Source organism: Penaeus japonicus, unplaced genomic scaffold (genome assembly GCF_977035675.1).
Source record: "Penaeus japonicus unplaced genomic scaffold, GWHDUDI00000001_assembly GWHDUDI00000006, whole genome shotgun sequence".
NCBI lineage: Eukaryota > Metazoa > Arthropoda > Malacostraca > Decapoda > Penaeidae > Penaeus > Penaeus japonicus.
In genome coordinates, this window is record NW_028234408.1 from 36,122,147 (window position 1) to 36,133,721 (window position 11,575).

The window sequence follows — 11,575 nt, forward strand, 5'->3', positions numbered from 1 at the left end:
CAGTTGTGGGATCTTCGAGCTGGCAAGATGATGACGGAATTTGCCCAACACACAGGGCCTGTTAGTGATGTAGAATTCCATCCTCACGAATTCCTATTAGCCTCTGCATCACATGATAGAACAGTGAACTTCTGGGACCTAGAGAAATTTTCTCTTGTCTCATCCACAGATGCTGATACTGGACCCATCAGGTAAGATATGAGGATTTTATTTTGATATCTTTGTTATAATTTTTATCAATTTTATTAATTTTTATTGACTGTTATGTAAGATTTAAGCAATCTTTAAGAGTATTGAAACCTATTGCATGCTGTAATTAGTAGTAGGTAGACACCGGCTGTAGGAGGTGATGCTGCTCAGTGTTCTGGCTTTGTAATTGCAAGGTCTCATGTTTACTCTTGGCCAGCCCCTCCTAGTGAACTCAGCTGTGAGTACTGGCATAGGCTGGGGTCAAAGCTGGGACAGAAAGGAACTGCTTTCCCAATGGCACTGTCCTTGAAGATGGGACTAATTTCGACTTTGAGACATCAGCCAAATTGTTTATAAGATGTGAAGTGCTTTAAGAAATGATGGAAGTGATTCAAAAGGCCTTTGGGAATTATAGTTGCTTATTTTTTCTTCAGAACAATTGCCTTCCATCCTGATGGTGATTGTCTGTATGCGGGATCCCCGGATATTCTCAAGGTATATGGCTGGGAGCCTGCCCGTACATTTGATACAGTTGCCATGGGTTGGGGCAAGATTCAAGATATTGCCATTGCCCAAAATCAGCTTGTAAGTATATATGCATTTTTTGTTGTCATTATTGTTATTGTTACATAGTCTCTCTCCTAATGGCTAAGGTGAATAATGTGTATATAGTTATACATCATATTTATATAGAAATGGAAAGAAGTAAGAAAGTAAGATCTGTTCTTTTCTCAGGTATAGCCTCAAACATGAAATTTTCAGATGTTCTGACTATAAGTTTGATGTACAAAAGTTTGTTTCCAATTAGGTAACCAACTTTTACTCTTTCAGATCGGAGCAGGTTTCCATGGTGTGCATGTGTCTCTCTATGTGGTTGACCTGAAAAGGGTTCAGCCCTTCGGTGGGCCTCAGCAAGATGTCCCGTCTACTTTCAGACATGGTGCAGCTATACGCAAGAGTTTTATCAAGGACAAAAACTCTGGAAAGGCTACGTAAGAAACATTTCACTATATGTATTTTTTAAATCCTTTGGTAGGATAATGGGATCAACCTGAAGTATGGACCATTATTACTTTATTTTTAAAATTATGCATTGTTTTTTTAGCTGGGTTGTAGATAAAATCTTACACTGAGTCTGTCAGGTTATTTGGTTGTGTTTTAAGAATATTTGATTGAGTTAAATGTTGTTAGTTGAAAATTGTATTTTGCATGACTATTTCTTTCATATAGTCTTGGGAACACATTATTTGAAAGAATTGATCTCCAGAAATATTGTGCAGATTTTTCTTTCAGAACAATTTAGAATTTTGTAATATTCAATTCAAGTGTATTTGGAATTTGGTCCTATTGCAAACATTTTATTATATGAACTTATCCTCAGGAAGCTTAAAGCAAGATATATTTTAAGAGGGTCAAGAATGTTGCACACATTTATTAATTGAGAATTGACTGTTGCAGAGCGGAGTCAATGAAGACGGAAGAAGCCTCAGACACAGGTGGAGAAGAGCCACAAGAAGAGGACCCACCTCCGGAGATCACAAACCTAAACGACTACAACTCAATCTTCCAGACCAGGAGAGAGTGTGAGTGTTGCCTCAAGTCATAATACGTTTCCTCCCTGTGCTTTCCCTCTGTATTGGCCCTTTTTCTCTACCTAAGCTGAGGTATAGACATAGGACTGCAGGGTGATTTTGGATATTGGTTTATTTATTTTCAACCTCGTTTTTTACTTTTTTATTGTTATTATTATTATTTTTTAATGTATTGAATTTATACGAGCAAACAAGCAGGTTTTGTTGTTGCTATCCCCATTTTTTTTTCTATAGCATGTTTTGAGGTTCAGGTTTTTAAAAGATACTTTGCCTTTTGACGGAAATTTGTAAAAAGGATGGTTGAATTCTTTATACTTTGAATTGCCTTGTTCATATCTTCTATGAAGATAGTTCAAATATATGTTTGTATAATAAGTTTATTTTATGAATTATAGTAATTCCCCCAAGAGCAATACTTTGATCAGTTAAGATGAAAGAGCATGCATCAGTAATTTGCCAGTATACAGTTAACATATAAACTAATTATCAGAATATCAAATAACTTAATGTTTCAACTTTCCATCCCTCACTAGATGGATAAAATTAGATATCCTTATTGAATGTAAATGTTTCATTTATATGTTAAGCTCTTAATCTAGAAGAAGGACGAGGCCTCATTAGTTCAATAGACGAGGCAAGTTTTAGAGAGAAAGAGAGAGAGAGAGAGAGATTATCCCATTGAAGATTAAGAGGCAAGCTATAATTTCCATCCTTTAGAGGGGGTAAACTCTTACAATTTACTCATTTTTATCATTATTGTTTTAAATTATTGTTATTGTTTTTATTACTATTGACATTAATATTGATATTACCTGCAGCCTCTTGTCTTAACCAAATTCTACACCATCACAGAAAGTTTGCACATGGTCAGTAGGTAACCATTTGCATTTCTCTGGTTACGTTATTACAATTTATTTATGAATTTTCTTCTTCATCTTTGCTGTAGTGCTTTGAATCTCGCTAGTAAAACATTTTTCATGATTGGTTGTTTTTTTCCTTTTGTTTTTTTGTTGTTCTGTTTTTGCTGTATTTTTATATGTTGTTCATTATGTTGCATAATCATTATGTATGCAGTGTATCTTTCAGAATGCTGAATGCTATTTTATTTTATGAGAAAAGCATGTGCCACATCTCAGAGTATACTGAACTGTATCTTATAATGTTACTAGACAGTATTTCTTAACATTTTTAATTGTTTATTTATTTGTTTATTTTTTTTCTTTATTTATCATTCTTTTTTTTTTCTTTTTTTTTTTTCTTTTTCTTGCTCCTGCTCCGTTTCTTTCCCCCAAAGTTAAAGTCTGACATGTGGCTAATTTTTCTTTCCTAGTTTTATATGTTTACAATTATAAACATGTAAATAGTATGGCTGCCAGTTTTTGAAATTTATTATAACCATTGTATTTGTTGTGCCTTTATTGCAGTACAGAGAACACCACCTCTTCCCGAGCCCAAACCTCCCATTAACAATAATAATGGTAGGTAAATGGTTCACAGTCATCATCGTTTCAGAGCAGTAGCTTTTCAAGGGTCATGTATGAACCTAAAGAAGCAACTTAAATATCAGAGAACATGGTTTAGAGTTTATTTTATTTATTTTAGATTAGGGGGACAGTACTTCATGCAGTGTTTAAAAATCTTTAGCAGTTTTGCTATTGCATTGCATCTTGGGATATGATATAGATAACATCTAAACAGAACCATGTATAGTAAATAAGATTTAAAATGACTGGACCATCGCCCCTCCTTTTGGTATTAATTTTATCCTTGCTTATTTCCAAATGTATTTTGTAGTTTTTTCCCCCCTCAGTTTTAATTAACAAGCATTTTTGATCACTGTAATGATCTTCTACAGATATTTTTAACATCTTCTTTTGCAAAATATGACAGTTTTTCTATTTATACAAGCAACTTTAGTAATAAACTTTCATTGCATGTTTATGAAAGATAGGTAGTGAAGTTGTAATTAATAAATTGTCAAATTCAGGAATGCAGAAAATATACCATCATATGGAAATTGGCTCTGAATTACCAGTGAAGAATAGGTATAGTAAAATTGTAAATTATATATAAATAGTAAATAGAATTATAGTTACAAGTTTATTTGATTTTTATAGAATTTAGTGATCATGGGGGTTCACATTTAAGGTTAAGAGTTGATCTATGTTTATAAATGATTGATTAAAATGAAGACATTTTATATCCACACAAAACAAAGAAGCAGTACAGATGGTTTGATTTTAAAGTGGCCCTAGATATGGGAATGTATGACAGGCTTTTGTGTATTTTACCAAATGACTGAAGTGAATTTCATTTATCCATATGTTACTTTTGTGTCTGGAACAAGCTTAGATATTATATCCATTGGCCAGGAGTGAACCATGGTGGCAGTTATACTCTAGCATGCACTGTCCGTCATATGTTATCTAGGATGGTATTTAGAGAATTTTTGGTATACAAGGAACTTTTGTATTAACATTATATTTTAAGTGATGTAGACTGAAAGAACTTACTTTGCTTAATTATTGCATTTATTCCTCTCATATTTAGATCCCCCCAAAAGTATGTGTTTCAAGATATTATTTGTTTGTGTAAAAGTGTTTGCTTCATGAGAGATGGCTTATCCACCAATACTTTACTCTGTTTAAATTGTTGTGATACATTTTTTTGTGAATAGACCACAGGCAAGTCCACGTCACATGAATAACATGCAAATCAGTGATTATTACATAGGATCCAATTATTATAAATCAGAGTAATGGTTTGGAAACGTCTGTAGACATTGCCAGGCATATTTAGTTGCTCATTATTGGGACAAATTGATACAGCTACAGGAAAAGATGTATTATCATGTAAAACTCATAAGCTGAAAAAAAACACTTGTTATCCCTCCTCACTGCTCTCCTAGAAACACAACAGACCGGATGCTGTTCCAGCCTCCAGCATAGAATTGGAAAAATCTTAATGCAGATGTCTAAGCTTTGCATGTATTTTCCTATTAATATGCATGATATTTGTTTCTTATAATAATTTTTATGCATGTTCTTTTCACATATACAGATCACTTGGGCTCTAACCCACCTGGTGGAGAATGGCTTTAGTGCTGTTCCATATGTATATATGTCTATATATCTAACCCTTATTTTTGTTGTCCAAGGGATGCATATTTGAGGATCCCTGCAGTGTCCAGGAAGTCAAAGTCAAAAGATGGATCAGGATATCTCCTGAGATAGATGTCTTTTGATGTACTGAAGAAGGACACTGAAAATTATTATGTTCAGTGTCCTGTATGTTATATTTACTGATTCAAATATATGGCTAAAGGGGACAGTCTCAATTTCAGGATCAATTTTTATTAATCTATAGCTATTTGGTTATTTATTTGTTTATTCATTTTCAGTTGGTTCTCTTAGCCCAGCCTGATTTTTTTTTATAGATTTTCAGGGTACAATTTTTTACAACATAGGACAAAGGCTCATATTATTCAGGAAGATTATGCAATGGGATTGCTTGTGCTACTTTTATCAGTTTTGACTTTGTATATATGCTACATTACTCTAAATTTACATACAACTCCAAAGGTCCCGAATGGTAATTTGGGCCACACTTTTATGAGACAGTCCCCTTAAATGAAGCTCATTGTCCTTTGATGGGAGGAAATCTATGATGATGTTCTTTTAATCCATTGTTGAAATCAAAATACAATTAAGACTATATTCTTTATATTAAATTTACAGAGTAAAGTCAAATTCCAAAATAGTATACACAGTATACTACTTCATCTTTGTTTTATGGCCATTGGACATGGTGTGTAGATGGCCACACATTAAATTGATTCCAACCATGGATGATTGGAATATTTAAGTGGGGAGTTGATATGCCAACCAAGGCAGATCTCCTGCTTTGTCTGAAGATAACTTGGATGTGTCATTTTCTGTGATTTTCAGTGGAATACAAAAAATCATATACATTTTAGATTCTTCTCAAGTTTTATTTATTTTTTTCTAATTAATATATAATGTATTTTTGCTTCTCTCTGGGATTTGGTGGGTAAGGTTTGATAATGAGTGCCTGTCATATGCCTTTGTACAAAGAATGTTATACAAATGCCCATTATAAACTTTTAAAAGAGTGAAACTGCATATTTGTTAAAGTTCTTGTGGAAAGTGGTCATGAATTTCTTTAAAAGTTACAATAGCCAGGTAATTATAATAGACAATAATTTCTATAGGAGGCAACAGTTTAAGAAGTATAATTTTCATTAAGCTTAAATTTGAAAAAAAATAGTGTCTTTCAGCCAATATGTAGGACATCTAACGATGTAGAGTATTAGGAGAGAGCTGAAAAAAAAGAAAATAGTAAGAGCTATGGATATAAGACAGAGAAGTAGGTTTTTGGTATTTACATTTAATTGAATGTATGAGTTTGTATTAATGACAAAACTTCTTATTTTTTATTATTTATGTAATTTTATGTAAAATTGTTCTGAATGTTGCATGTATAAGGAACTGAGAGATTTCTAAGACTTTGTTTTGGATATGGATAGAATGCAGACATTTGTGTTTATTTGTAAGAATTGAGGGATATACCTCATAAGGATAGAGGTATAGATTACTACTCTCCCTCCCTCTTCATTAATCAGAAAAAAAGTCAAAAGAAGGAATTCTGCCAAGATAAAGCCTTATAATCTTGTAAAGTTGCTAAGGGTTTAGGGGCAGTAGTATTTTTTCTGCTTTTTTTTTTTTTACTTATTTGTCTGGAAGATCTAACAGTTTCATTGGTTTATTTTCATTGCAGATCCAATGGTACCTCAAGTTATGACTAGCCCTGATGTCATTCGTCCTGAGCCTTTGAGAGCTATGCCGCTACCAACTACAAAACCATCAACCCCCGATTCTACACGAAGAGGATCATCACACACTGTGTCACATCTGCCGAGGCCTATACCGACCCCAAGAGAAATAATCACTCCTAGGTCTGTATTTTGTGTAACTATGTGGTGTGCTTGTATAGTGTATATTCATGATGGAGTTACAGTTGTGTAAAGTGGAATATTATGATTCAAAAGATTTGTTTTTTTTTCTTTTGATTTGTTTAAAAATTATTGGGTAATATCATTTTCAATTCATTGTCAATTGATTTTATGGAGGTTTGTTTTGAAGCTTGAATTACAGTTGAATTTTCTTCTGTGGAAACATAAGCTTGCCATGTACAGTTTATTTTTACTTATGTTAGTTGTCTTGTAGCCTTTAAATGAGCAGCATTCAGGGCTTAAGATACCTTTGGTATGTAAGCAGTTGTCAGAATGCATAGTCAGAATGGTACTCTTATTCTGAGGAATATGGAATTGCTGAAAGCTATATAGCTAGAATTTTCTCAGAAAGGTCAGCAGATTAGATATTTTTATTCTTGCAAGATAAGGCTTAGTGAGTGTGGTGGAGGTTATGCATAGAAGGGAATTTGAAATGCTGTATATGCAGCATATGAATGTTTGGGATCATAAATATTATTTAAAAAAGAAAATTGATAGAAAATGGACCACTCACCCATATCCTATTGCTCAATCAACTTGTCAAAATTAATCCCCTAGAGTTTTGATTGCCATTTTATATATATATATATATATATATATATATATATATAATATATATATATATATATATATATATATATATATATACACATATATACATATATATATATAATGTATATATGCATACAAATAATTTACCTATCCACTATCATAAAACTATTATGACTATAAGACAAAGTACTAAATTAATGTGTCCAAAAACCATCAATACCCCCTTTAGATATGACAATGGTAACCAGCCACAGACTCCTCCCTCACACTCCACCAGTTTTCCAAGTCTCTATGAGAGACGTGGATCCTCCCAGGAACAGTCTAGCTACGTCTCCCCCCACAGGTAACCTTCTGGAAAGAGTTCACATTACCCATCCTCTACTGTCTTGATAATTGGCATGGTAGCCTTGGATTGGTTAGCCTGTGATACTATACCAGTGTTGCATAACCTGCTGTAAATTACCCTACCTTATTGATGCATGTCAAATGTAGCACCCAGAAGTAGTCTTTAGTACCCAAGCCCTTAGTTTAGTAAATGCGGCATTAGCTCATACCTCAAGCTAATGTTTGGAGGAAAATCTATTAGTGGTTAGCTGAAGGAATGATCAGAGGAAGTATAGTCTATGTTCTATGTTTGGTAATTTTCATTAGTCCCAGTTTTGACAGTTTTTTGTGAGGACTTCTATGATATAATGATTCGTGTTCAAATTTCTGTTATTTATTGTCACATGAGTAGGAAGGAAAATATATTAACCTGGGTGACCTGAAAGTGCCAATGTGGTTAAATTTTAATTTTTTACCTATCAGTGTGTTTTCTATCATTATCTTTTTATAATCATACCAAGAGTGATAATTATATTTAGTGACTGATGATGAAAATTATCATTACAATTATTATAATTACCTTATTATTATTATTATTATTATTATTATTATTATTATTATTATTATTATTATTATTATTATTATTATTATTATTATTATTATTATTATTATTATTATTATTATTATTATTATTATTATTATTATTATTATTATTATTATTATTATTATTATTATTATTATTATTATTATTATTATTATTATTATTATTATTATTATTATTATTATTATTATTATTATTATTATTATTATTATTATTATTATTATTATTATTATTATTATTATTATTATTATTATTATTATTATTATTATTATTATTATTATTATTATTATTATTATTATTATTATTATTATTATTATTATTATTATTATTATTATTATTATTATTATTATTATTATTATTATTATTATTATTATTATTATTATTATTATTATTATTATTATTATTATTATTATTATTATTATTATTATTATTATTATTATTATTATTATTATTATTATTATTATTATTATTATTATTATTATTATTATTATTATTATTATTATTATTATTATTATTATTATTATTATTATTATTATTATTATTATTATTATTATTATTATTATTATTATTATTATTATTATTATTATTATTATTATTATTATTATTATTATTATTATTATTATTATTATTATTATTATTATTATTATTATTATTATTATTATTATTATTATTATTATTATTATTATTATTATTATTATTATTATTATTATTATTATTATTATTATTATTATTATTATTATTATTATTATTATTATTATTATTATTATTATTATTATTATTATTATTATTATTATTATTATTATTATTATTATTATTATTATTATTATTTTTATTATTATTATTATTATTATTATTTTTATTATTATTATTATTATTATTATTATTATTATTATTTTTATTATTATTATTACTATTATTCTTATTATTATTATTATTATTATTATTATTATTATTATTATTATTATTATTATTATTATTATTATTATTTTTATTATTATTATTATTATTATTATTCTCATTATTTAGTATTATTATTATTATTATTGTCGTTATTATTCTTATTATTATTATTATTATTATTATTATTATTATCATTTTTATTACTGTTATTATTATTATTATTATTATTATTATGATTATGATTATCATTATTATCATCATTATTATTATTGTTATTGTTTTTTTATTATTATTATTATTGCTATTATCATTATTATTATTACTATTATTATTATTATTATTATTATTATTATTATTATTATTATTATTGTCATTAGTAATGATTAATAGGATTATGATTATGATGATTGCTATTATTAGTTAATACTGAACTATTGTGTGCAGTTGATAAGATAGATGTAGTACATATTACTATTGACAAATGTTAAGAGGAGTAAATTCGCATAATATAACAATAATATTGTTCATTGATGATATCTGCTCTGTATTGCATAGCACAGTGTGGGCAGTATGAAGCAGATCTCTGAGGAAGACAGACAATGGCTTTGTCATTTATAATCTTTTATATGGAGTCTTTACTCGTTTATTTATTTTTAACAATTTTACAGGGATTATTCACTAAGTGGAAGTGCAAGTCCTAACATGAGTCAACCGTATAGAGCTCGTGCAGTGTCCGAGAGCAGAAGAGATCCAAGAGAGCCTTCCAGTTCCTCACATGAAGCAGAAGGAAATAGGTTAGATATAGTCTACGTATCTGTGATGTGTGTGATACTAAATGTTGGTTGGCAACAAGTATGTTGGTTTCAGGAATAATTTGTTGCAGCTGTTATATATTTTAGTGTATTTATTTATTGGTATTGATATTTGCATTGTTTCTAATTTTAACAGGTACGCTATCAGGCACAGCCCATCTGAACCTTACCTGGTAAGACAGTCCTCGTCTCCAGGCCCTCCAGTTTCATCACCAGCATACCATGATTCAGCACCACATTTGCCACAGCTTCCTCGACCAGATCTCACAAATCTCAACCGAACGCAGGCTTCATCGAAACCCGACCTTACCTCTCATTCCAAGCCTATGGACCGGCCAGCCCTAGTGAAACCCACATCAAGAGTCCATGGCCCTCAGAGCCCTGATGTGTCCTATCTAAACACCCCCAAGAATACCAGTCCAGATATATCGTATATGGGGACACCTAAGGAACCTCCAGATTATGGTTACAGTCAAGATAAACTGAACGACATTGAATATAGCTCATCATACTCAACGGATAATGGGACGATCAATTTCGAGGACTTCTTACCTGTGAGCATTCTTATTATTTAGCACATTCAAGTACAAGCAAGTACATTCAAAGTTTTAATGCTTAAAGTTATATATATGTTTATCTTAGATGTGTGATTGTGTTTTCATTGTATTATATTGATTGATTGAATGATTGATTTATATAATACAAATCTCTCTCCAACAGAATAAGTTGAGTGGACTAGGATTTGGCAGCAATGGTCTTACTGGTATTGCTGGAAATGAGATGTCAGAGCAAGAAGTTTTATCCAGCATTATGCGTGGTCATTCTTCCATGATGTCTGTTATATCTGCACGGACACGGGGATTACAAGTCACACATAAACTGTGGCAGACAAAGGACCTGAAAACTGCCGTAGATCATGCACTGAACTCTGGAGACCAGGCATTACTTGTTGATCTTTTGGGAATTATTAACCTCAGACCGTAAGTATTTGCTTTCTGACATAGAGGATTGTAAATAAGAAAGTCTTTATTAAAACAGCAAAGTACATTAAACAAGAAGTTCAAATATATGTGATCTTTTATTATTATTTTCTAATGATATTTGCAGACAACAGTTGATTGCATGAAAAATTATTCTAATTTTGTTACAACATTTTGCAGGTCAATATGGAACTTGGATCTTTTAACAGCTTTATTACCACCTGTCAGTCTTCTGCTGCAGAGTAAATATGAAATGTAAGTCATTTTTAGTTCTTCTCTTTGGTAAATCTCCAATATTGTTGTACATTTTTTGTTTACTTATTTCCTAATTACAAGCAATAATCTATATAATTTATTTCAGGTATGTGACCTGTGGTTATAATGCTCTGAAGCTTATGATTAAAAATTTTGCTGTTATGATCAAGTCCAACATGTCTGGTCCAATACATTCAGTAGGAGTTGATATATCAAGAGAGGAAAGGTAAGCTCCTTATGGTGATGTGGTAGTTAAGTCATGATTTATCTGTAGTTTCTTGATTCTCGGTCGAATATTAGTATTTATCATATTAACTTTTGTAATTACCTCTTAAATT

General features: G+C 30.1%; 1 protein-coding gene across 14 annotated transcripts in view; it reads left to right on the forward strand.

Annotated features, from left to right (window-relative positions):
* Positions 1–11,575, forward strand: part of kat80 (katanin p80) — a 223,894-nt gene that overhangs the window by 209,588 nt on the left and 2,731 nt on the right. For 5 of the 14 annotated variants that reach the window (XM_086537939.1, XM_086537942.1, XM_086537938.1 and 2 more), the window contains 10 exons: positions 4–191; positions 624–774; positions 1,021–1,181; positions 1,648–1,772; positions 6,579–6,756; positions 9,859–9,984; positions 10,139–10,556; positions 10,723–10,982; positions 11,163–11,237; positions 11,344–11,463. In XM_086537939.1, the coding sequence (XP_086394065.1) occupies positions 4–191; positions 624–774; positions 1,021–1,181; positions 1,648–1,772; positions 6,579–6,756; positions 9,859–9,984; positions 10,139–10,556; positions 10,723–10,982; positions 11,163–11,237; positions 11,344–11,463 (1,802 nt within the window). Of the gene's footprint in view, positions 1–3; positions 192–623; positions 775–1,020; positions 1,182–1,647; positions 1,773–3,205; positions 3,260–6,578; positions 6,757–7,594; positions 7,709–9,858; positions 9,985–10,138; positions 10,557–10,722; positions 10,983–11,162; positions 11,238–11,343; positions 11,464–11,575 lie in introns of all 14 variants that reach the window. The other 9 variants (XM_086537932.1, XM_086537930.1, XM_043030842.2 and 6 more) reach the window with 3 other exon arrangements.